This window comes from Carcharodon carcharias, chromosome 18 (genome assembly GCF_017639515.1).
Source record: "Carcharodon carcharias isolate sCarCar2 chromosome 18, sCarCar2.pri, whole genome shotgun sequence".
NCBI classification, from domain to species: domain Eukaryota; kingdom Metazoa; phylum Chordata; class Chondrichthyes; order Lamniformes; family Lamnidae; genus Carcharodon; species Carcharodon carcharias.
Window position 1 is genome coordinate 37,660,919 of NC_054484.1, and position 27,628 is coordinate 37,688,546.

The 27,628-nt window shown below is 43.9% G+C and overlaps 1 protein-coding gene across 1 annotated transcript in view; it reads left to right on the forward strand.

Annotated features, from left to right (window-relative positions):
• Positions 1–1,162: 1,162 nt before the first annotated feature.
• The window catches only part of LOC121290432 (NXPE family member 3-like), a 73,671-nt gene continuing 47,205 nt past the window's right edge, over positions 1,163–27,628 (forward strand). Inside the window, exon 1 of the mRNA XM_041210869.1 lies at positions 1,163–1,311. Coding sequence (XP_041066803.1) covers positions 1,163–1,311 — 149 coding nt within the window. The remainder of the gene's footprint in view (positions 1,312–27,628) is intronic.

Sequence of the window (27,628 nt, forward strand, 5' to 3'; positions counted from 1 at the left end):
AGGAGAATGGGCAAAGTAGTGGCAGATGGAATACAACGTGGGCAAGTGTGAGGTCATGCACTTTGGTAGGAAGAATAGAGCATAGACTATTTTCTAAACGGGGAGAGAATTCAGAAATCTGGAGTGCAAAGGGACTTGGGAGTCCTAGTCCAGAATTCTCTTAAGGTTAACTTGCAGGTTGAGTCGGCAGTTAGGAAGGCAAATGCAATGTTGGCATTTATTTCGAGAGGACTAGAATATAAAAGCAGGGATGTGCTGTTGAGGCTTGATAAGGCTATGGTCAGACCACATTTAGAATATTGTGAGCAATTTTGGGCCCCGTATCTCAGGAAGGATGTGCTGGACCTGGAGAGGGTCCAGAGGAGGTTCACGAGAACGATCCCAGGAATGAAAGGTTTAAATATGAGGAACGTTTGAGGACTCTGGGTCTATACTCGGAGTTTAGAAGGATGGGGGGGATCTGATTGAAACTTACAGAATACTGAAAGGCCTGGATAGATTGGACGTGGGGAAGATGTTTCCACTAGTAGGAGAGACTAGGACCCGAGGGCACAGCCTCAGAGTAAAGGGAAGATCTTTTAGAACAGAAATGAGGAGAAACTTCTGTAGCCAGAGAGTGGTGAATCTATGGAATTCATTGCCACAGAAGGCTGTGGAGGCCAGGTCATTGAGTGTATTTAAGATCGAGATTGATAAGTTCTTGATTGGTAAGGGGACCAAAGGTTACGGGGAGAAGACAGGAGAATGGGGCTGAGAAACCTATCAGCCGTGATTGAATGGCGGGGCAGACTCGATGGGCCAAATGGCCTAATATCTGCTCCTATGTCTTATGGTCTTATGGTCTTGGAGCAGGTTTGAATGGTTTGTCAGGTGGACCTAAATCTGATGAGATGAATCACTATTCTGATCGCAAATATGAAGTCTCCTGCTAGGATGGTATGTTACTCTGGGCAGCATGGGTTATCGTGCCCCCAAGAAGGCCATTATTAGCCGAGTTACATATCGTTCATCTGGGCATTAGCAAAATGCTGATGCTATTTGTGGTGGCCAGGCATGAACTCGGTTATCGAAACCCTGGTCAAAAGCTGTCCTCAATGCCAGCAGATGCAAACGTCCCCGCTTAGCTCCAATGCACCCATGGGAATGGCTGGGGCTGCCGTGGATGCGCCTCCACGTCAATTACGTGGGACCCTTCTTGGGCACAATCTTCCTTTTACTGCTCGCCACCCGCTTCAAATGGATGCATGTCTATGATGTCCGGTCGCCCACGTCAGCTGCCGCCATAGATCGTTTGCGGCAGAGTTTTGCAGTGTATGGGTAGCTGGAGGTCCTTGTGTCTGACAATGGGATTGCTTTTACCAGCGGGGAGTTCCACAGGTTCACAATCCTTAACGGCATTCCCCATATCAAAACCTCACCCGACCACCCAGTATCGAACGGCATGGCTGAGCGGGCAGTCCAAACCTTTAAACCCGGGATGAAAAAGGTGGAAGGGGACTCCATCAGCACGAGGTTGTTCCAGTTCTTGTTCGCACACCAGACCACGCCACACACACCGGCATTGCCCCTGCAGATCTACTAAAGAAGAAACGTCTCTGCACCTGCCTGACTCTTATCCAGCCGAATTTAGAGGAAAGGGTGGAGGAAAGCCAAGAGGTGCAGAATGCCACGATAGTCGCAGTCACGAAAGAACTTTCACAGTGGGAGATGCGGTCTTTGCGAAGAACTTTGGAGATGGGTCTAATTGGCTGTTAGGCGAGGTGAGTGCAGTAACTGGACCCCTCTCCTATAATGTATCAGTAAATGGCCAAATAATTACATGACATGTGGATCATCTCCGCAAAAGAACACCAGCCCCACAAGAAGAAATGCAGTCTTCATGTACGCCTGAATCTGTTCCACATGTAGAGGACAGATCACATAATTTGGAAGTACCGGTGGGGCCTGTGGGATCCGAAGGGGTCAGGGAGACAACCCTTCCAATTTCCACTGAAGAACTTGGTAGACAACTATCCCATGAAAAGAAAGTCTCGGAAAAACCAGCCGAGGTTGTTGAACTGCGATGCTCAACACATCCAAGGAAGCCTCCTGAGAGACTTGATTTGTAAATAGTTATTATTACAAATAGTTCACATGTTATTAAGTTTGTCAGCTGAATTTTTTAAATAAAGGGGGAGGAATGTGGTAAAGTGGACTACCATGTACCTTTAGGAGAATGAAAGTAGACTAACCATGCAACAGTACTGACCAAACAATGTAAAACGGGGGCCACTGGTTAACTGTAAGTTGAGAGCTGGAGGTGGCTGTGGGAGCACGCAAGGATTTAGTGCTCTGCCCTCCGTTGCAATAAACAATCACAGTTTGCTCTTACGTTGGTCTCTCTCCAATATTGATAGCGAGCATCAACTAACAAGAGTATATGAAGGCGTGCAATTAGAGTTTTCTCAGCTAGTGAACTCATAGACGCAAGACATAAAAATAATGTGGCCAAACAGGGTGAATATCAACCTGTAAATCCGTCCAATGCAAATCAATGGCAGGAAATAAGAGCAGGGGAGATTCCTGGTCAGACATGTAATGGATAGAACATTGGAGCCTCAACCATCACTATCCATAGCTCCAGGTTACAACATGCATATAAAATTGTATGTTGCCACAGCAACTGGGACCCCCTGAGTGAATTGTAACACATCACCAGACATTGCTATCCTGGGGCAGAATTTTTAGGTCGGCATGCGGGTGCATGCCTGACCCGAACAGATGCAAAATCGCGTGAGATGATGTCAGACGAGCATACCGACGTCAACCTGCGCTCGTGCGATAGCTCGATCGGCAGGCACACACAAAAGTCTGAAGCGTGCCCGCCGACAATGAAGAGGCCAATTTATGCAATTAAAGCTGTAATTGTCTCCGATTTTTCGTGGTCCGCCCAACCTTATGGTTGAGAACGGGCGAATCAGCCAGGCAGACTTTACATTTTTCATCCAAGGGCGGGATGAGCTTTCCATTATTAAATTTTTAAAAGTTAAAATGTATGAACATAAGAACATAAGGAATAGGAACAGGAGTAGACCATTCTCAAGTCTGCTCCGCCATTCAATAAGATCATGGCTGATCTTCTTGTGTTTCGATTTCCACATTCCCATGTAACTCCGATAACCTTTGATTCTCTTGTTGAACAAGAATCTATCTACCTCTGCCTTAAAACTATTCAATGACCCCGCCTGCACCACCTTCTGAGGCAGAGGGTTCCAAAGTCACACAACCCTCTGAGAGAAAAAAAAATTCTCCTCATCTCTGTCTGAAAAGGGCGATCCCTAACCCCTATGGACAGAATTTTTATCATGTATATGTTCAGGTGGCTGATTGTGATGCATTGTGATTGTGAACATTTTTTTCCAGATTTTAAAAACTTTATTTATTGGTTTTAAAGTCTTCAGCTCCCTGAGGCAGCTCTCTGTCTTCATGGAGCTTTCATTCAGCACTCCCCCGCACCCGCGCTTACATCAGTGCCCACTTTCCTCCCGCTTCCTCCCGACAGCACTGAGCACTTCAGTGCGCGCTTCACGCTGTTAATTGGCTAGCCAGTGTGAAATTGTGATCGGGGTCCCATCATGGTCGGCGGTCCATATCCGAGCCACTCTTGGGCCCACCAAACGTGCCCGCACGCCGACCAAAAAATCCTGCTTCTGAAGTAACAGCTCAACCTCTGGAAGGGGGCCTCATACCTGTTCACCTGTTTGCATCTTCAAAGGCCCATTATACCAACTTCAGGGGCAGAATTTTGCCCTCGTCGGGCGGGCTCGGCAGGGGTGAGCAGGAGTGGTCAGGTAGTCGACTGCCACCCACGATCAGGCTGCACTGTGATTTCATGATGCCAGGCCAATTAAGGCCTGCCCCGCATGAAACGTGGGCTGCAGTGCTCAGCGCTGCCTGTGTCGGGGGTAGGGGAAGAGGGTGAGTGGGAACTTTGTGCATGCGCGTAAGAGCGCACAGGATAAGATTCCTGAGGCACAGAGCTGCCTCAAGGAACTGAAGATATAAAAAAATCAAAAATAAAATCATTTAAAAACGTTAACGAACATATAACCTCTTGTGACTCTGTCACATGAGCAGGGACATGCTATTAATGAAAAGTAAAAACTTTAAAATTTTATTTTTAATTGCTGTGGGAAACCTCCTCTTGCCCGTGGATGAGGTTTCCTAAAATTGGAAAGGCCGCTTGACCTTTTTGTCTGCCCGCCAACCGTAAGGTTGGATGGGCAGTGAAAAATTATGTTTAATTGGTACTTTAATGGCCTTAATGGGCTTGTTAATTGTCAGTGGGTGCACTGTCAACTCCTGCGCACGCCCACTGACAGAAATATGGTGTGAGTGCGCGATAACATCAGGACGCTCGCCCAAAGTCATCGCACATCATTTTATGCTCCCTCATGTCGGGCACAAGCCTGCCCGACGAGGTAAAAATTCTGGCCCAGGAAATGAAAAGCAGGAAAGATGTAAACAAGTGGCTGATCTGATATTGCCCAGTTTTTACTATCAAAGCGACTTTAGCAGTTGAAGCAGAATAATTTATTTTTGAATAATACAAAACATTTCTTTAATTATTGACTTCTGATTTTTGCATCATCAGAATGTAGCACTTAAGTAAAGATATAGCGGTGCCTCAACTGAATGAGAGGTTGATATAAATAATAATTGTCAGTAGTTATCAAAAACAAAATAATTTAAGACAAATAGCACTGAGCACAGGACATAACAACAAACCAGTAGGCATGCATGCTTCTGAACTGCTCTTTCATCCGTGGTGCTCACAGCCTACCTATCTGTCTTTATGCGGGACAAGATTTCCCACAATAAGAGGGAGAGATCTCAAAGTAGTGGGGAGATGTTGGGGTTCAGGACACACCCACTATGAGGAGCAGGCGGCCAAGCAGGTTGGAGAGGAAAGGGATCGTTCTGCACTGAAGGCGAGATTGGCATCCCCCAACAAGCCAGTGAGGGTCCATCCAGTGTACATGCCTGCTGTGTGTGCTGCGTCCTACCCATTACGGGCTGAAGACACTGTTTGTGCAGGATCTTACAGGAGATATGAACATATGAACAAGGAGTAAGCCATTCAGCCCCTCAAGCTTGCTTTGCCCCCGATAACCTACCACCCCCTTGCTTACCAAGAATCTATCCACCTCTGCCTTAAAAATATTCAAAGACTCTGCTTCAACCACCTTTTCAGGAAGAGAGTTCCAAAGACTCATGACCCTCTGAGTGAAAGCTTTTCACCTCATCATTGTTTTAAATGGGCGACCCCTTATTTTTAAACAGTGACCCCCTAGTTCTAGATTCTCTTACAAGAGGAAATGTCATCTCCACATCCACCCTGTCAAGACCTCTTAGGATCTTACATGTTTCAATCAAGTCACCTCTTACTCTCCTAAGCTCCAGCAGATACAAGCCTAGTCTGCCCAACCTTTCCTCATAAGACAACCCACCCATTCCAGGTATTAGTCTGGTAAACCTTCTCTGAACTGCTTCCAATGCATTTGCATCCTTCCTTAAATAAGGTGGCCAATACTGTACACAGAACTCCAAATGTGGTCTCACTAGTGCCCTGTACAACTGAAGCATAACCTCCCTACTTTAGTATTCTATTCCATTTCAATAAATGATAACATTTTATTAGCTTTCCTAATTACCTGCTGTACCTGCATACTAGCCTTTTGTGATTCATGCACTAGGATATCCAGACCCCACTGCACCTCAGAGCTCTACAATTTCTCACCATTTAGATGATATGCTTCTCCTTTAGTCTTCATGCAAAAATGGACAATTTTCCATCATAGTCCATTTGCCAGATTTTTGCCCACTCACTTAACCTATGTATATTTGTTTGTAGTCTCCTTATGTCCTCTTTACATCTTTCTTTCCTACCTATCTTTGATCATTAGCAAATTTGGAAACCATCCCTTCACTCCTTTCATCCAAGTCATTTATACAAATTGCAAATGGTTCAGGTCCTTCTATCCATGCCAATATGTTACCTCCTATACCATGAGCTTTTATTTTTCCGCAATAACCTTTGATGGGGCACTTATCAAATGCCTTCTGGAAATCTAAGTACATTGCATCCATCAGTTCCCCCTTATCCACAATACAAATTACTTCCTCAAAGAATGCCAATAAGTTGGTTAAACACAATTTCCCTTTCACAAAACCATGTGGACTCTGTCTGATGACCTTTGCCTGAGCTTATCCAAGTGCCCTGCTATAACTTCTTTAATAATAGCTTCGACCATAACTGGCCTGTAGTTTCCTGCTTTCTGTCTCCCTCCCTATTTGAATAATGGAGTGACATTTGCTATCTTCCAATCTATTCATACATTCCTCGTATTTATGGAGTTTTGGAAAATTAAAACCAGTGCATCAACTATCTCACCAGACACTCCTTTTAAGACCCTAAGGTGAAGTCCATCAGGACCTGGGCTCTTGCCAAACCACAGTTCCAACAATTTACTCAGTACCCTTCCCTGGTGATTGTAATTTTCCTGAGTTCCTCCTTCCTTTCCATTTCCTGGTTTATAGCTGCTTCTGGGAGGTTATCTGTATCCTCTACAGTGAAAACTGATGCAAAATACCTGTTCAATTCATCTGCCGTCTCTTTGTTTTCCATTATCAATTCTCCAGTCTCACTTTCTGTAGGGCCAACACTAACTTTGTTAACTTGTTTATTTTTAAAATATTTATATAACTCTTACTATCTGTTTTTATATTTCTAGCTAGCTTTCTCTCATGCTCTAATTTTTCTCTCTTTATTAGTCTTTTAGTCATTCTTTGCTGTTCCTTATATTCTGCCCAATCTTTTGACCTGCCACCTGTCTTTGCATAATTATATGCTTTTTCTTTAAGTTTGATGCTCTGTTTAACCTTTCTAACCACAGATGGTATGTCTCTTGTATTTTTCTTATGCATTGTAATGTATCTATTCTGTGCATTCTGAAATAACCCTTTAAATATTAGCCACTGCATCTCAATTGACCTAATCCCTTAAGCTAATTTACTAATTCATTTTAGCCAGCTCAGCTTTCATGCCCTTATATTTCCCTTATATAAGTTTAAAAGCTTAGTCTCAGATCCACTCCTCTCACCCTCAAGCTGAATACAAATTTCAATCATATTGTAGTTGCTGCTACCTAGGGGTGCCTTCACTATGAGATCATTAATTAATCCCATCTCGTTGCACAATACCAGGTCTAGTATAGCCTTCTCTCTAGTTGGCCCCAGGACATGCTATTCTAAGAATCTATCCTGAAAACATCCAATGTACTCCTCATCTAGGCTATATTTGCCCACCTAACTTTTCCAGTCTATATGTAAATTAAAATCTCCCATGATTATCCCTGTGCCTTACTGATAAGCATGATGGTGATATTAAAGTAGCTGCCAGACAATCAGCGCTGATGTCCCATCTGCTGGTAGTGTGTGACATCCCTGTGGACTGTAACCCTTAGACTGCCTGATGCCCTTATGAAAATGAGTTTGGAGTGAGCAGAAGGCTCACTTAACCTGGCGGAGTGGATGAGATAATTTATTCTCTTCCTGCACTGCAGGGCAGTCCTTCTTTGGGGTTCATGGGTGCTGACCTCCCTGACAACCTCCTCCCAGGCCAGTGTGGTCATGTTTACATAGAAACATAGAAATTATGAGCATGAGTAGGCCATTCAGCCCTTCGAGCCTGCTCCGCCATTCATTATGATCATGGCTGATCATCCAACTCAGTAGCCTGCTCCCGCTTTCTCCCCATACCCTTTGATCCCTTTCACCCCAAGAGCTATATCTAACTCCTTCTTGAAAGCATAAAATGGTCTCAACTACTTTCTGTGGTAATAAATTCCACAGGCTCACCACTCTCTGGGTGAAGAAATTTCTCCTCATCTCAGTCCTAAATGGTCTACCCTATATCCTCAGACTGTGAACCCTGGTTCTGGACTCCCCCACCATTGGGAACATCCTTCCTGCATCTACCCTGTCTAGTCCTGTTAGAATTTTATAGGTTTCTATGAGATCCCCCCTCATTCTTCTGAACTCCAGCGAATATAATCCTAATCGACTCAATCTCTCCTCATATCAGTCCCGCCGTCCCAGGAATCAGTCAGGTAAACCTTCACTGCACTCCCTCTATAGCAAGAACATCCTTCCTCAGATAAGGAGACCAAAGCTGCACACAATATTCCAGGTGCAGTCTCTTCAAGGCCCTGTACAATTGCAGCAAGACATCCCTGCTCCTGTACTCGAATCCTCTTGCTATGAAGGCCAACATACCATTTGCCTTCTTTACCGCCTGCTGCACCTGCATGCTTACCTTCAGTGACTAGTGTACAAGGACACGCAGGTCTCGTTGCACATTCCCCTCTCTCAGTTTATAGCCATTTAGATAATAATCTGCCTTCCTGTTTTTGCTACCAAAATGGATAACCTCACATTTATCCATATTATATTGCATCTGCCATGCATTTGCCCACTCATTCAGCTTGTCCAAATTACACTGAAGCATCTCTGCATCCTCCTCACAGCTCACCCTCCCACCCAGCTTTGTGTCATCTGCAGATTTGGATATATTACATTTAATTCCCTCATCTAAATCATTAACATATATTGTGAATAACTGGGGTCTCAGCACCGATCCCTGCGGTATCCCACTAGTCACTGCCTGCCATTCGAAAAAGACACGTTTATTCCTACTCTTTGTTTCCTGTCTGCCAGCCAGTTTCCTATCCATCTCAGTACACTACCCCCAATCTCATGCGCTTTAATTTTACATGCCAATCTCTTATGTGGGACTTTGTTGGAAGCCTTCTAAAAGTCCAAATAAAGCACATCCATTGGCTCCCCCTCATCAACTCTACTAGTTATTTCCTCGAAAAATTCTAGTAGATTTGGCAAGCCTGATCCCCCTTTCATAAATCCATGCTGACTCTGTCCGATTCTGCCACTGTTTTCCACGTGCTCAGCTATTAAATCTTTTATAATGGATTCTAGAATTTTCCCCACTACTGACATCAGGCTGACTGGTCTATAATTCCCTGTTTTCTCCTTTTTAGGATAGTGGGGTTACATTAGCTACCCTCCAATCTGTAGGAACTGTTCCAGAGTCTATAGAATCTCGAAAGATGACCACCAATGCATCCACTATTTCTAGGGCCACTTCCTTAAGTACTCTGGGATGTAGATTACCAAGCCCTAGGGATTTATCAGCCTTCAATCCCATCAATTTCCCCAACACCATTACCCTACTAATACTGATTCTTTCAATTCCTCTCTCTCACTAAACCCTGTGTTCCCCAACATTTCTGATATGTTATTAGTGTCCTCCTTTGTGAAGACAGAACCAAAGTATGTACTTAGTTGGTCAGCCATTCCATTGTTCCCCATTATAAATTCCCCTGTTTCTGACTGGGGACCTACATTTGTCTTCACCAATCTTTTTCCCTTCACATACATAGAAGCTTTTACAGTCAGTTTTTATGTTCCCCACAAGCTTACTCTCATACTCTATTTCCCCTTCTTAATCAATCCCTTGGTCTTCCTTTGCTGAATTCTAAACTGCTCCCAATCCTCAGGTCTGTTGTTTTTTCCAGCCAATTTGCATGCCTCTTCCTTGCATCTAATACTATCTCTACTTTCCCTTGTAAGCCATGGTTTGGCCACCTTTCCTGTTTTACTTTTGCGCCAGACAGGAATAAACAATTGTTGCAGTTTACCCATGCACTCTTTGAATGTTTGCCATTACCTATCCACTGTCATCCCTTTAAGTAATGTTTCCCAATCCATCATAGCCAACTCGCGCCTCATACCATTGTAGTTTCCTTTATTAAGATTCAGGACCCAAGTATCAGAATCAACTATGTCACTCTCCATCTTGATGAAGAATTCTATCAAGTTATGGTCGCTCATTCCCAAGGGCCCTCGCACAACTAGATTGCCAATTATTCCTTTCTCATTACACAATACCCAGTCGAGGATGGTCTGTTCTCTCGTTGGTTCCTCAATGTATTGGTCCAGAAAAACATCCTGTATACACTTCAAGAATTCCTCCTCTACGGTATTGTTGCTAATTTGATTTGCCCAATCTATATGCATATTAAAGTCACTCATAATTACAGATGTTCCTTTATTACATGCATCTCTAATTTCCTGTTTAATGCCATTCCCAACATCAACCTCCTGTCGACCTCCTGCTCCCATTTCTCAGAAACAGGACCTCCCGACTGTCCTGGGTGGCCTGGAGGAGTGTCTCAAGGGAGGCATCACTAAACATGGTGCAGATGGTTTTATTCATTTGGACATCATGCTAACTGAGACATTTAGCCCACACCTGGCCTGCAGTAAGTGAATGTGTGCGTGGGTGCCCTTTAATTTTGGTGCCAGAACCTTCAACCTCATAAGGTAATGGCAGGGTGGAAGAATCAGTGCCTGCCCTATGAGATTCAATGAACTCCACACCAATGCATAAGTAATAAGCTGAAAAGCAAATGATCTGGGGTAAGAGCTAGCCCCGGGAATCATGCCAATTCTCCTACCCATCATCCCGTCTCCAGAACAGTAAATTTCGCCCTTTATTTTAACCTCTCATTCAATTCTTCTGCTAGTTAGCTTACACTTGAGCCTTCTCATTATCACCTCAAACATTGAGGCTGAAATTCAAGTTTGGCGGTTGCACAATGCAGGCAAGAGCAAATTGGCAGTCACTTTTATATGGTGCTGGCCTCCTCCTCTATTAACTTCAATAGAATAGAAAGCTGGCAGGATGTAAAACAAGCTGCTGATTCAATATCGTCCATTTTGCACTACCACAGAGACTGAATTTCATTCCCATTCTATTGATCATAACCTTGAAGACCACTATCAGACCACTTGTTAACTTGTTCTATGGAAGAATAAGCTCACTTCTCAAATTTCATCAACTGTCATCTTTTACCCTGCTAATATTCTAGTGAATTATGTTCCACCTTTCCCTTTACTACTATACCTTTCCAGTGCCAAAAGCTGTAGCTTTAGCACTTGAATTACAACTTAACTAATATTATCTCCGAGTTAAACAGTAACTTTATTTTTGTACTCTAAGCCTTCTAGGTATAAAGCCAAGGGCCCATTTACCTTCTTTATGATAGCCTAACGGCAAAGAATTCATTGCTGCTCAAATGTTTTCCTGCAATCATGCTGCTATATTATACAAATAAGCACCCAGACGCTAAGATGGGCAGCTGCCCAGGTTTAATTAGTGCATAATTTTCCTGTTTCTTTCTTCCAGATTTGAAAAGCAGCAAGTGTTGCCCTAACCGATTGAAAAAAGAAGTCCATTGTGAGCCCATAAATGGATGAATACTCCACCATGTCCGTTCTCTATTTCCTTTTCTTGTTGGTGTCAGTTTTGATTCTAAACATGGAGCATATAAAGGTATTGGGGATGTACAGCTGCATCATATCAGTTAAAATATAATGGTTTGTGTATATGCCAATTGTGCATTCCAACTAGCAAGTCTTAGGATGGTTATTATGTTTTGCCTTTGTATTTCTTTTATAACAGATGCTCATGCCCTTTGTGGTCCTATTTTCTCTCCCTAAATTTCTCTGCTCTCCACTTCTCCTGAGGCAGTGATTAAGTTCCTGGGACAAAATTCAACAGGCAGCTCTACCTTATTCTGTCTATTACCTCATCCAAGTGGCTATTAATCAAATGTGATGCAAGGTTTGACAGTAAGTGTCGACCGGCTATCGTAGTCAAATCCAATCTTGCCCTCACCCAATATGCATTCATACATGTTTCCAGTCAGGAAGCCAATGTTATGCTTTTGTTAAATGAGGGTCAGATTTTCTCCCCATTTTTTTTCTTTTTCCTAGCTATATTTCTGAGTTATATATCCCTGTCAACAGGCAGTAAGGATGTTCCCATATCTTTGCCTGTATCATCTTTGGCTACTGGTAAAAATGCAACTAGGGTCTGCCACAGACATCTTCAGGATAGACATTCAGACATGCCATTTTTGAGGTCTCACTAACATCAAACTGGCATGTCACAAAAAGCCAGAGAGCAAAGAGTAAATGATGATCAGACCAATGCTAGCATCACAGCAGCACTCAGGTAAGTGAGGAATTAGAGCCTGGGAATCAGGAGATCATAAGTAATAGGGGCAGGAGGAGACCATTCAGCCCTTGACTCCCTTGTCAGTCAAAAATCTGTCTAATTCAGCCTTGAATATATTTAATGATGCAGTCTTCTTTGCTCAATGGGGAAGGGAATTCCAAAGACTAGTGACCCTCTGAGAGAATAAATTCCCCTCATCTCCACTGTTGCAAAAGTCTAGTTCATTGTTTATATGTTTTAGAATGTAACTTTTAGATTTAGAAATTAAAATTTTAACTGTAGACAAATAGGGGCACCTGAATGAGAAACGGTTAAGTAACTCTGATGTAAAGGCAACTCAAAAAAGCCTGGGTTTATTACACTTTAAAGCTAACCTATGTTTGTCTTGCATGGTCAGAGTTGATAGTGAAAATCTTGAGCAATTAATGATCCATCTATAAGTCTGTAATAGAGCCAAGGAGTCTGGAGAGAGGGCAATTACATCCATTAGCAATTTAATTTTAGGTGTTGGGCGGGGGGGGGGGGGGGTTGTAGAATCAAGGAGTTGTGTTGAAGGTAAAATAAATTGTTTAAAGGTCTATTTGAACCTATCCCAAAGCATGCCACATTGCCATAGAGATAGTGATTCAAGATGGAGCCGTGGTTAGAAGGTTCTTTTGTTTAATTTATCTGTGTGTCTGCTCACAGAATATGTTCAATTCAGTTTTGGTTTTGTGAGGGCAAAGCAGCTGGAAGATTTGCTCTAGCTTGCAGCTAGCGGAAGAAATCTACAGTGGTCCTCACACAGCCTTGTGGCAGAAAGCAGTCAGCTTGAATAGTTAGCTTGGAAAGAGCTATGCAGAAGCTCTGGTAGCAGACAAGGAAAAAAAATCTATATATGTTCAAAACCAGGACAAGGAGCTGAAAAGTCCACTGCCACAAAGTCTTTAAAGAAAATTAGAGGGTCACTTAGCCACAAGCTAATGGAAGGATCCCCATGAAATTTGTACCTCAAGGAATATCTAGAACACTAAGGAGAATTAAAGTAAATTCTGGAGGGCTGTGGCATACTTTTGGCTTGGTCCCAGGAAAAGTGAATGAACCTTTAAGATTTCATAAGATACGGGAACTCTTGGAGAGAAGTAAAAAGTACAACTGAGTTCATAGCTGTTATGATGTGATAGATGATGTCTGCCAGGCAGACCAAATCCACAAGGGAAATTTGGCCACACTATCACAATGGTTTTGGAATTTATATTTATTACAAGAAGATATGTGCACTGAATTCAGAAGTTATGAGTCTACAAACACCTTTATACATTTTAAAAATTAACTTAAAACATTTATTAACACAAGAAAAGATTTCAAGCACATACATAAGATTACAGTTACTTAATACTGTAACAAATCCAAAAATTCCTAATTAACCTGACTCCCAACTACACACCCCCTTTAAAGCAACAGTCAAAAATAGATTTTAAATTTAAATAGCATGTCAGCAAGTTTACCACAGAACCCACTCAACAGCGGAATTCCAAAGGTTTTCCTCCACCTTTGGTTACTGGACACCACAGACTTCTACAATGGCTGGAGGCTTCCCCAAAGCTGTTTTCCACACTCCTTTTAGATCTGACTTCGCCCCACAACATAGCCTTCAATTTTCTTTATATATGCTTCTCTCTTTTTAATCTGTAAAGTCCAATGTTCTATATGGTTTTGTAAATTTACTTAATCCATGTTATAAAAATCTTTTATGTTGCCAATATGGTCAGTACAAAAAACCTATTTTACAAAAAACCACAATAATATAATGGAAAAAAATGTTAGTTTCATGACAATAGCATCATTCTTTATAAACAATAGTGCTAAGTTAGTGATACTTGCTTTGTTTAATTTCTCTTTATAAATATTACAAAGTTTGTTTTTGTTAAAAAACATGAAATCTTGTGGTATAGTTCTGTCAGTTGATTGCTGTATGTTCAGATTTCTTCTTTAAATATTAATGGTCCCTAACAGGATCGTAACACCATCTTTCAACCCACTATTTTGAAACAGTGCCCCCAGTCCTGGATTCCCCCATGAGGAGAAAAATGCACTCAGTATCCTCTCTGTCAAGCTGCTTCAGGATCTTTTATGTTTCAATAAGATCACCCCTCATTCTTCTAAACCCCAATGAGCAGAGCACAACCTGCTCAACCTTTCCTCATAAGGCAACACCTTCATCCCAGGAATCAGCCCAGTGAATCTTCTTTAAACTGCCTCCAAAGCCAGTATATCCCTACTTAAGTAAGTACACACAGCACTCCAGGATAAAAGCTAAATACTGAAGATTCTGGAAATCTGAAATAAAAACAAAAATTGCTGGAAAAGGTCAGCAGATCCGGCAGCATCTGTGGAGAGAGAAACAAGGGTTAATGGGTGGAATCGTCCGTGCCCACTTGCGTCGGGTGTGCTCAACGGCGTGAGTGGACAATATGACAAGAAGGCCAAAAATGGGTTTCATGATGTCGTGAAACCAGTTTGTGATCGTTTCCTCATCCCGTTGATGGCTGGCTGCGTTTCCTGCCATCGGACATTGGCAACCTCATTGAAATACATCTGCACATCATTACCTGCCAAAAAAGTCCCCTCTGCTGGATCGTCCACCCTCATCAGCATGTAATCATGCCGAAGTGTTTCACAACAGCATACAAAAAGCGTGCAGTTTGGGGGGAACTCGGAAGTGAGTACACAGTAACATTGCACAGCACTCAACCGGGTCGCCTGTTGGACTTCAAAGTTCAAGTGCGTTGGAAGCATGGGGGCAAGGGCTGCCATGCGGCTGAGGTGACTTGAGGGTGGGGATAAGGGCTGCCCTGAGGTAGAAGCACATTGGAGGGGGCGGTTAGGCCTGCCCTGCAGTTGAAAGTAGTGCACAAGCACGTGCGGTGTGTGGGGGAAGGAAGCAGCCACACATTACACTTGTGTAAAGTGACCATTCCTCTACAGCTGAGACAGTTCAGATGCAGCCACATTAAAATGTATGGGGTCAGGCCTCAAGCTTATCTGGCCACTCAAGCAACGCAGAAGCATGCAAGTGCCACCAAGTGCTCCAGAGCTTTTCACGCCTTGGGCACAGATTGCAAACTAATGAGCATTTTAATGGACTGCAGAAACATTGGACAACTGGGCACATTGTCCAACCTCCTTGCTAAAGCTGGCTATTGAGCAGTCACTGGTGGAGGCGCTCACAGCCCCTTGCAACGTCATCATCCTGGTTTGGATCAGTCTCCCCCATGGTTCAAGCTAACAGTGCAATCATGCAGTGTCAGTTAGAAGAATGCCTGTGTTTGAACTGAGAGCACAGCATGCAGTCCAATGGGCAAGGCTGCCACCAATTGGTCAGGTGGAGTGGGATGGAGGTGGTTGGAGTTTCGGGAAACCATGCAGCGCACTAATCTTTGGCCATTCAAATGGTGGCAAGCGCTTTCTGGGATGCATAAAAGGGCCTGGAGGCTTAATCAAGAGAGGTTCTTATACCCAAGCTAACTCACTCAGCTCTCTCTTTCATCCTAAAGGTGGAGTAGAGTCATAGAGGTCTACAGCACAGAAGAAGGCCCTTCAGCCCATCGAGTCTGGACCGGTCAAACAAGAACCTAACTATTCTAATCCCATTTTCCAGCACTAGGCCCATAGCCTTGAATGCCATGGCATTGCAAGTGCACATCCAATTACTTCATAAATGTTACGAAGGTTTCTGCCTTGACCACCCTTTCAGGCAGTGAGTTCCAGGTTCCCACCACCCTCTGGGTGAAAATATTCTTCCTCACATCCCTTCTAAACCTCCTGCCCCTTACCTTAAATCTATGCCCCCTGGTTAGTGATCCCTCCACCAAGGGGAAAAGTTCCTTCCTGTCTACCCTATCTATGCCCCTCATAATTTTATACACCTCAATCATGTCCCCCCTCAATCTCCTCTGCTCCATGGAAAATAACCCCAGTCTATCCAATCTCTCCTCATAACTAAAACTCTCCAGCCCAGGCAACATCCTGGTAAATCTCCTCTGCACTCTCTCTATTGCAATCACATCCTTCCTATAATGCGGATTCCAGAACTGCACGCAAAACTCTATAGCTGTGGTCTAACCAGAGTTTCATACAGTTCCAGCATAACATCCCTGCTCTTATATTCTATGCCTCGGCCAATAAAGGCAAGTATCCCATATGCCTTCTTAACCACCTTATCTAACTGTTCTGCTACCTTAAGGGACCAGTGGACATGCACACCAAGGTCCCTCTGATCCTTGGTACTTCCCAGGGTCCTGGCATTCATCGTGTATTCCCATGTCTTGTTTGTCCTGCCCAAGTGCATCACCTCACACTTATCTGGATTAAATTCCATTTGCAACTGATCAGCCCATCTGAACAGCCTGTCTATTTCCTCCTGTAATCTAAGGCTATCCTCCTCAATATGTACCACCCCACCAATTTTCATGTCATCCACAAACTTACCAATCAACACTCCTACATTCAAGTCTAAATCGTTTATATATACCACAAACAGCAAGGGACCCAACACCGATCCCTGTGGAACACCACTGGACACAGGCATTCAGTCACAAAAACACCCCTCGACCATCACCCTCTGCTTCCTGCCATTCAGCCAATTCTGGATCCAATTTGCCAAATTGCCTTGGATCCCATGGGCTCTTACCTTCGTTATCAGTCTCTCATGTGGGACCTTATCAAAAACTTTGCTGAAGTCCAAATAGACTACATCAAATGCATTGCCTTCATCTCCACACCTGGTTACCTCTTCAAAAAATTCAATCAAATTGGTCAGACATGACTTCCCCTTAACAAAACCATGCTGACTGTCCTTGATTAATCCCTGCCTCTCCAAGCGTAGATTAATTCTGTCTCTCAGAATTGCTTCCAATAGTTTCCCCACCACTGAAGTTAGACTGATTGGCCTGTAGTTCCCTGGTTTATCCCTTCCTCCCTTCTTGAATAACAGTGCCACATTGGCTATCCCCCAGTCCTCTGGGACCTCTCCTGTGGCCAAAGAGGTACTGAAAATTATTGCCAGCATCCCTGCTATCTCCTCCCTTGCCTCCCTCAACAGCCTGGGATACATTTCATCCGGGCCTGGAATTTATCTACTTTTAAGCCTGCCAGACCACTTAGAACCTCCTCCCTTTCTATGCTAATTTCTTTAGTTATATCACAGTCCTTCTGCCTGATTTCCATAACCATTTCGTCCCTTTCACTCGTGAACACCGACACAAAGTATTCACTTGGAATCCTACCTACGTCTTCCGGCTCCACACACAAATTACCACTATGGTCCTTAATGGGCCGTATTCTTTCCCTTTCCTTATCCTCTTACTCTCAATGTACTTGTAAAATAACTTGGGGTCTTCCTTTATTTTACTTGCCAATGTTTTGTCATGCCCCCTTTTTGCTCTCCTAATTTCTTTTTTAAGTTCCCCCTTACACATTCAATGCTCTTTTAGGGCTTCCGCTGTTTTAAGCCTCAGTATCTGCCATAAGCCTCCCTTCTTCTCTCTATCCAATCCTGTATATCCCTCAACATCCGGGGTTCCCTGGATTTGTTGGTCCCACCCTTTGTCTTAACTGGAATATGTTGGCCCTGTACTCTCCCTATTTCCTCCTTGGATGAGTCCCATTGCTCTGATGCAGATTTATCTAAAAGTAGCTGCTCCCAGTCCATTCTGGCCAAATTATATCTAACCTTATTAAAATCAGCCTTCCCACAATTTAGAACTCTGATTTCTGGCCATTCCTTGTCCTTTTCCATAACAACCTTGAATCTAGCGGAGTTATGATCGCTATCTGCAAAATGCTCCCCACTGATACTTCTACCGCTTGCCAACAGTTTCATTCCCTAAAATTAAGCCCAGGACCGCCCCCTTTCTTGTAAGACCTTCTATGAACTGGCTTAAAAAGCTCTCCTGGATACAAAGTACAGGAGCATGGAGCCTGGTGAACTAGATGTATGCCTTGTGGCATACAGAGAGTGGAGATGACGGAGAAGAAAGCAACGGAGGTGCCTGGCTGCCAAAGGGAGGACCAGCATCACCCTCCGGAAGAAAGGACAGCTGGGGCTCCTGCACATGCTGCTGAAGAGCCACAGAGTCGCTGGTCAACACCAAGCTAGACCCAGGGTCTACAGACACCGCCATTCATTTCTGCAGATGACCGAGAACCAGTGTCTAGGGAATTGGTCAGTCACATCTGCCAGTTGCTGCAGGATTTGGCACCACGGGGACGTGGAGGGCATCCTCTGCCAGTGGCCATTAAAGTGACCGCAGCGCTCAATTTGTACACCAATGATTCCTTTTAGGGTTCCACAGGTGATCTCTGTGGGATCTAAAGCCTCCACTCACAAATGCATCCATGAGGTCACAGATGCCATCTTCGTGAGGGCACATAACTTTGTGCATTTTGCCCGGGATCAGGAGAACCAGGATGCAAGAGCAATTGGATTTGCCCAGATCTCAGGTTTCCCACAGGTGCAGGGTGCCATCGACTGCATTCACTGGCACTCAGATGTCCACCACAACAAGGGGTCAATTATGTCAACCACAAGGGCTTCCAGTAGCTGAATGTACAGCTGGTGTGCGACCACTACAAATGCTTTCTGCAGGTTTACGCACAGTTTCCAGGGAGAGTCCATGACTCCTACATTCTCAGTCAGTCACAGGTCCCTGATGTATTCCAGGGTCAACAGAGGCTGCATGGATGGCTCCTCGGGGACAAGAGCTACCCGCAGCGGACATGGCTGGTGACCTCTGAGTGTCAGCCTCAGACCGCAGCACTGCCAAGGTATAACGAGGCTCATGCTGCAACTCGCAACTTGGTGGAGCAAACCATCAGGATGCTGCAAATGAGGTTCCAGTGCCTGGATCGGTCTGGTGGAGCCCTGCAATATAATGTCACACATCGTCACCGCCTGCCTCACCCTTTACAACCTGGCACTGCAACGGGGAGAGGACCTGGCTCAGGAGGAGATGGAGGAGCTGGAGATCTCTTCCGATAAGGAGGAGGTCAACAGTGTTGAGGGTGCTGAAGTCCTCGAAGGCAACAATGGCGGCGATGAGGCCTTCGCACGAGCCAGACAAGGCAGGCACACTTTGGAAGCCCACATAGCTGCTAGATTTGTGGAGGATAATGACATGCAGTGAAGTGACACCATAGATCCTTACATTGCATCTGTAAAAAGGGAAAGGTGATGGTGTAGGGGTATTGTTGCTGGAATCCAGAGACCCAGAGTAACGGGCTGGAGACCCCGGTTTGAATCCCACCATGACAGATGGTGGAATTTGAATTCAATAAAAATCTGGAATTAAAAGTCTAATGATGACCATGAAACCATTGTTGATTGTTGTAAAAACCCATCTGGTTCACTAGTGTCCTTTCGGGAAGGAAATCTGTTGTCCTTACCTGGTCTGGCCTACATGTGACTCCAGACCCACAGCAATGTGGTTGACTCTGAAATGGCCTAGCAAGCCACTCATTTGTAACAAACCATCACAAAAAAGGAATGAAACCATTCGGACCACCCGGCACCGGAAATGACAATGGCAATCGCAGCCTTGTCGACCCTGCAAAGTCCTCCTTACTCACATCTGGGAGCTAGTGCCAAATTTGGGAGAGCTGTCTCACAGACTAGTCAAACAACAGCCTGACATAGTCATCCTCACAGAATCACACCTTACAGATAATGCCCCAGACTCCGCCATCACCACCCCAGGGTATGTCCTGTCCCACCAGCAGGACAAGCCCAGCAGATGTGGCGGCACAGTGTATATAGTTGGGAGGGAGTTGCCCTGGGGGTCCTCAACATTGACTCCAGACCCCATGAACTCTCATGGCATCAGGTCAAACCAAGGAAACCTCCTGCTAGTTACCACGTACCGCCCTCCCTCAATGCTCCTCTATGTTGAACATCACTTGGAGGAAGCACTGAGAGTGATAAGGGTGCAGAATGTACTCTGGGTGGGATCTTCAATGTCCAAGAGTGGCTCAGTAATACCACTACTGACTGAGCTGGCCAAGTCCTGAATGACATAGATGCTAGACCGGTTCTGCGGCAGGTGGTGAGGAAACCAACAAAAAGGAAAAACATATTCGACCTCATCCTCGCCAACCTGCCTGCCACGTGGATGCATCTGTCCATGACAGGAGTGACCACCGCACAGTCATTTTGGAGGTGAAGTCCTGCCTTTGCATTGAGGATATCCTCCATCGTGCTGTGCAGCGCTGCCACCATGCTAAATGGGATGGATTTCAAACAGATCTAGCAACTCAAGACTGGGCATCCATGAAGCACTGTGGGCCATCAGCAGCAGAAGAATTGTACTCATTCACAATCTGTAACCTCATGGCCCAGCATATTCCCCACTCTACAATTACCATCAAGCCAGGGGATCAACCACAGTTCAATGAAGAGTACAGGAGAGCATGCCAGGAGTAGCACGAGGCATACCTAAAAATGAGGTGTCAATCTGGTGAAGCTATAACACAGTATTACTTGCATGCCAAACAGCTTAAGCATCAAGTGATAGACAGGGCTAAGCGATCCCACAACCAACAGATCAGATCTAAGCTCTGCAGTACTGCCACATCCAGCCGTGAATGGTGGTGGACAATTAAACAACTCACTGGAGGAGGAGGTTCCACAACTATCCCCATCCTCAATGATGGAGGAGCCCAGCACATCAGTGCAAAAGATAAGGCTGAAGCATTCACAACAATCTTCAGCCAGGAGTGCCGAATGGATGATCCATCTCAGACTCCTTCGGAGGTCCCCAGCCTCACAGATGCCAGTCTTCAGCCAATTCGATTCACTCCAAGTGATAGCAAGAAACAGCTGAAAGCACTGGATACTGCAAAGGCTATGGGCCCTGACAATATTCCGGCCATAGTACTGAAGACTTGTGCTCCAGAACTTGCCGCGCCCCTAGCCAAGCTGTTCCAGTACAGCTACAACACTGGCATCTACGCAGCTATGTGGAAAATTGCCCGGGTATGTCCTGTACACAAAAAGCAGGACAAATCCAACCTGGCCAATTACCACCCCATCAGTATACTCTCGATCATCAGTACAGTAATGGAAAGCGTTATCAACAGTGCTATTATGCGGCACTTGCTTAGCAATAACCTGCTCACTGATGCCCGGTTTGGGTTCGGCCAGGCCCATTCAGCTCCGCACCTCATTACAGCCTTGGTTCAAACACGGACAAAAGAGCTGAACTCCCCAGGTGAAGTGAGAGTGCCTGCCCTTGACATCAAGGCAGCATTTGACCGAGTGTGGCATCAAGGAGCCCTAGCAAAACTGGAGTCAATGGGAATCAGGGGGTAAAACACTCCGCAGGTTGGGGTCATACCTAGCACAAAGGAAGATGGTTGTGGTTGTTAGAAGTCAGTCATCTGAGTTCCAGGTCTTCACTGTAGGAGTTCCTCAGGGTAGTGTCCTAGGCCCAATCATCTTCAGCTGCTTCATCAATGACCTTCCTTCCATTATAAGATCAGAAGTGGGGATGTTCACTGACGATTGCACAATGTTCAGCACTATTTGCAATTCCTCAGATACTGAAGCATTCCATGTCCAAATGCAGGAAGACCGAGTCAATATCCAGGTTTGGGCTGACAAGTGGCAAGTAACATTCACGCCCACACAAGTGCCAGGCAATGACCGTCTTAAACAAGAGAGAATCCAACCATCGCCCCTTGATGTTCAATGGCATGACCATCACTGAGTACCCCACTATCAATATCCTGGGTGCTACCATTGACCAGAAATTGAACTGGACTATTCATATAAATACTGTGGCTACAAGAGCAGGTCAGAGGCTAGGAATCGTGCGACAAGTAACTCACCTCCTGACTCCCCAAAGCCTGTCCACCATCCACAAGGCACAAATCAGGAGTGTGATGCAACACTCCCCATTTGCCTGGATAAGTGCAGCTCCAACAACACTGAAGAAGCTGGACACCGTCCAGGACAAAACAGTCCATTTGATTGGCACCACATCCACAAACATTCACTCCCTCCACCACCAACGCACAGTGTGTGCCATCTACAAGATGCACTGAAGGAATTCACCAGGGCTCCTTTGGCAGCACCTTCCAAACCCACGACTACTACCACCTAGAAGGAGAAGGGCAGCAGATAGTTGGGAACACCACCACCTGGAAGTTCCCCTCCAAGTCATTCACCATTCTGACTTGGAAATATATTGCAGTTCCTTCACTGTTGCTGAGTCAAGATCCTGGAATGCCCTTCACAATGGGTGTATCTACAACACATGGGCTTTATTCATTCATGGGATGTGGGCATTACTGGCCTGGCCAGTATTTATTGCCCATCCCTAATTGCTCTTGTTCAGAGGGCATTTAAGAGTCAGCCACATTGCTGTTGGCCTGGAGTCACATATAGGCCAGATCAGATGAGGTTTCCTTCCCTAAAGGACATTAGTGAACCAGATGGGTTTTTACAACAATCGACAATGGCCATCCTTAGACTTTTAATTCCAGATTTTTATTGAATTCATATTCCACCATCTGCCGTGGTGGGATTCAACCCGGGTCCCCAGAGCATTACCCTTGGTTTCTAGATTACTAGTCCAGCGACAATACCACTACGCCACTGCCTCCCCCAAACTGCAGCGGTTCAAGAAGGCAGCTCACCACCATCTTCTCAAGGACAACTAGGGATAGGTAATAAATGCCGGCCCAGCCAGCAAAGCCCACATCCCGTGAATGAATTTTTAAAAATTGACTCCAGTCTGGCTTATGGCAGCACACATACCCTCTGTGATAAGGCTCCTATCATGGAGATACAGTGGAGGCCCTAATAGTCACTTGATTGCAGGAGAATGATGATCACATGCAGTGAGGACACTCCATTGATCTTCACATAGCCTCTGAGAATGTCTGACTCCTGTCTGGCCAATGGCAGCTCACTTGCGCCCTATGATCAGGGCCATATCATAGAGATGCAGCCATGAAACTTTAAAAGCATTTGATTGCCATGAAGAGATATTAATGCCTCTAATGTTATTTGAAATTATTTTAAATTGGAATTATAATAGGGTCTGTGTCAATGTTTCTATGGGCAGAAATTTCCCCCCGTCGGGGAGGTTGTGCGAGGGTGGGTGCGAACCCAATCGGCGCCCCTGATCGGGTCCACACCGCCATTTTATGTGGGTGGGCCCATTAAGGCCTGCCCAGCGTGACACACACCCAGAAGCACTGAGTGCTCCCTGTCCAGGCAGGGGTGGATTCTCTGAGTCGGGGCATGTGCGCGAAAGAGCGCAGAGATCTCCTTGAGGCAGCTCCGTGCTTCAGGGAGATTAAATTCGAAATATAAGTTTTTATTAAAGTCAGAAGAAAATTATTTAGACATGTCCCCTCATGTGACAGCGTCACATGGGCTGGGATATGTTTATCAACTTTTTGAAAATTCTTTATTTTTAATTAGTAAACTCTTCATGAAACCTTATCCCACCTGTGGATGAGGTGTCATGCAAAATATGAAGGCCGCCTGGGCTCTTCACATGCCGCCAACCTTAAGGTTGGACAGGCAGCTCATGTTATTGTTTTAATTTATATTTAAATGGCCTTTGACAGTTCGGCAGGCGCGCAGCTGACTCGGCTGCGTGCCCGCTGAACTGAAAATCCATCCCAACGGCACCAAGCATCATTTTATGCATTGGCAAGTGGGCCCTGCCCCCCCCCACTCATCGACCCAAAAATTCTTCCTTCTGTGTGTGTTTTTGTGTGCCATAATTGGATTAAAGCCAGCTAGTCTGGCTGCTTTGATGTATTATAGTTTTGAGATGTTAATTAGATAAATGTAAGGAAGAGAAGGTAAAGTGTAAATTTCATTTGTTGAATTAACCATTCAAAAGAATGGTTAAAATCTTGCACCTAGCTGGGAGATGCCAAGCAATTTGCTTACATTACTAATAAAATTGGCGGAATGAAAGGATTATTGTTAGGAGAGTTAAAATTAAATAAATGCTAGTAATACAATGGAAAATTTACATTCAAAGGGGAAGCTAGGTATAAACAGGAAGGAGTTTGTGTGTGTCAATCAGAAGCATTTAAAATCTAGCCAGCCTGTAAGCCTACAACTGTATATACAAAGGAACCAAATTGAAAGGGACCTCATTTTGAATTTGTTAGGTCAAATGTGCTTTGCCTGGTGTGTGTTTAAAGTCTATGGGTTACTGTTGCCTTGGTGAAGATTTACCCAGGAGTTATTAATTTGGGGATTTGTTTAAAAATTATTATGGAAGTAATTTGTAGACAAGTGTGTGTTTAATTTGTTGTTAAATTAATAAAAGTTAAAATAAATAAGGGCTCAGTGATCTTATTCCTGAACTCAAAGCTGCATCTTAAACATACCAGTTGAAAATATAGGTTATGACAGTTGTTCACATTTCCCTCTAGGATTTAAACAATTCAGACTTTACCGACTGCTGTGACATAACACTTAGAGGCTTTTGGTGGGATAATATTTGTAATTCCTTGATTGGTTTGGGATTGGTGAATGTTAAGGTTACAAATATGAGAAGCACTTTGAATTCAGGAGTTGGTGAGGGTTTTTATAAATGATGAGACGGCAAAAGTGGCTGTAACCACGGCTGAATCCTCTTTGGAAGTAAAAGATATAACTCTGATTGGGTTACCAAAAGTAACCAAAAGTAAGCTAACAGAGTTGGTGGATAAATTACAATTGGGGTTACCTATGGGGGCTAGGAAATCAGACATAATTAAAGGTATAGCACAGCATCTACAGTTGGAAGTGCTACCTGGCACTAGTGAGTCATAGCTGGAGGTAGTGTGTCTTCAGTTACAAATGAAGACGCTTGAAATTGAATAAGCAAAAAAACTGAAAAAACTCAAATTAGAAGCAAAGGAAAGAGACAGGGCATTCCAAAGGTAACAGGCAGAAAGGCAGGAGAGAGAATGAAAACAGGAAAGAGAGTTAGAAATTGTGAAGACAAAGAAGGAGGAAAGAGAAAAAGAGAGAAAGAGAAAACTCCAATTGAAAATGTTGGCAGTTAAAAAAGAGATGCCAGGAGATGAGAAATAACTTATCTCCAGGGGGGAGATGTTTAAATTTGTACAAGCTCTTCCAAAGTTTGAGGAAATAGATACTGAAGCATTCTTTATTTCATTTCAGAAGGTAGCTAAACAGATAAAATGGCCACAGGACTACTGGGCATTATTGTTACAGCCTAAGTGTGGGTAGAGCGCATGAGCTTTTTGCTTTGCTGTCTGAAGAAGTATTGGTGAATTATGATGCGATGAAAAAGGCTATTTTGAGTGCATATGTGTTGGATCCTGAAGCATATGGGCAGAAATTTAGAAACATGAGAAAACAGCCTGGACAAACTTAATTTGAGTTTGAAAGAGTGAAACAAAATAATTTTGACCGGTGCATATGGGCATTAAAAATAGACACAACATATGCAGCTCTTAGGGAAATAGTTCTTTTGGAAGAATTTTAAGATTCAACCCCTTCAGTAGTGAGAACTCATGTGGAGGAATAGAGGGTTTAAACTGTAAGGCAAGCAGCAGAGATAGATGATGATTATGAGATGGTTCATAGATCTAAACCTTTTTTTTGTCACCCTTTTAAATCTGAAAAGGATAGAAAGTGAGAAGGTGAAAGGTAAATAGTCAGGGAAGAGAAAGACTAACTGCAAATTCCCAGGAAGTTTTTTCTCAGAATAAAAAGGAAGGTGCTGAGGGTAAGAGTGACATTTGAAAATTGGGGTGTTTTTACTGTAATAAAGGGGGGGACACAAAGTCAGCGTGTTGGAAATTGCAGGAAAAATCTGTTGGAATTGGGGTGCAGAAAAGTTCTGGAAGTAAAGGTATTGTGGGTTCAGAGGTTCAGGCATAGGAAAAAAACAATGATGTGTGTACAGATAAAACAGGGAGAATCAGTGATAGGTAAAGAAGTGGGAACATGTTCACAGTTTACCCAAGATAATTCCAAGAAGAAGGTTGCAGAAATGTTTAAAGATCGTGTGTGTGTGAAAGAAAAGTCTTTCCATGTGTACAGGGTGGAGTAGGTAAAGATGTTAAAATTTTAAGAGACATAGGGCTAGTCAATCCTTAATGTTGTGGGATGGTGACATTTGTTGTGCAGAGGGAATATTGCAGGAACAGGTGATAATAAGTGGGGTTTAAGGAGATGCTAAACCTATCCCCTTTTGCAGGGTAAATTTAAAAAGTAAATGGAAAACAAGCAAAGTTATTGTTGGAGTAGTGGAAAATTACCCATAGCAGTGGTTCAATTTATTCCGGGTAATGATATAGCTGGACCACAAATGTGGGTGATGTCTATGGTAGTTGAGCAGCCTGTAGAAATCTTTTCAACAGAATTGTTACAGGAGGAGCACCCTGGACTGTTTCCAGGTTGGGTGATAATGAGGTCACAGGTACACAGGCTGAAACAAGTAAAACAAGAAGGGCAGGCAGTTCAAAGGCAAGGAGAAGGTGTTAAAATCCAATTAACTGGCACAATATTTGATAACATTGTTCAGGAGGATAATTCAGCTGAAGTGTTTAACATAAGGAGGTTAGTGGAGTTACAGAAAAATGATCTGCAATTAACAGTTATATCAGGCATCTCATTCAGAAACAGAAGCAAAATATATTTCAGTATGTTATTACCTTAAGGGTGATATTTTAATGAGAAAATGGAGGCCATATCATGTTTCAGCAAATGAAAGCTGGAGGGAGGTGCATCAGATTGTTATCCCATTAGGGTATAGAAATGAGATTCTAAGAATTGCTCATGAAAATCCAATGGGGGACAGTTAGGAATTAGAAAGACACAGGCAAAAGTACAGAAACATTTTTCTTGGCCACGATTGCATAGGGATGTAGTCAAATTCTGTAGAATGATGTTGCACATGTCAAGTAATAGGGAAACCAGAAGTAGTGATTAAGCTGGCACCTTTAATCCCAATACCAGCATTTGAAGAACCATTTACCAGGGCCCCTCCCTAAGGCTAAAAGTGGAAATCAGCACTTACTGACAACAATGGATGTGTCAACCAGGTTTCATGAAGCAATACCTTTACGAAATATTACAAGTAAGTAGATTGTGGGAGAGTTAATTAAATTTTTTATGAGATATGGTTTACCTAAAGAAGTACAATTATATCAGTGTTCAAATTGTATGTCACAGCTGTTTAAAGAAGTAATGACCAGTTTTGGGATAAAACAACTTAAGTCAGCAGCTTGTCATCCAGAGTCACAAGGGGCTTTGGAACGGTGGCATCAAATTTTAAAAACTACGATGAGAGTGTACTGTCAGGATTATCCACAGAATTGGGATGGGGAATTCCATTTTTGTTATTTGCTATTAGAGATGCTCCTAATGCAGCAATTGGTCTTAGCCCTTTTGTACTAGTTTATGGTCACAAGGCAAGGGGACCACTGAAATTGATTTATGGGAAATTGGTGGGTCAAAATCCA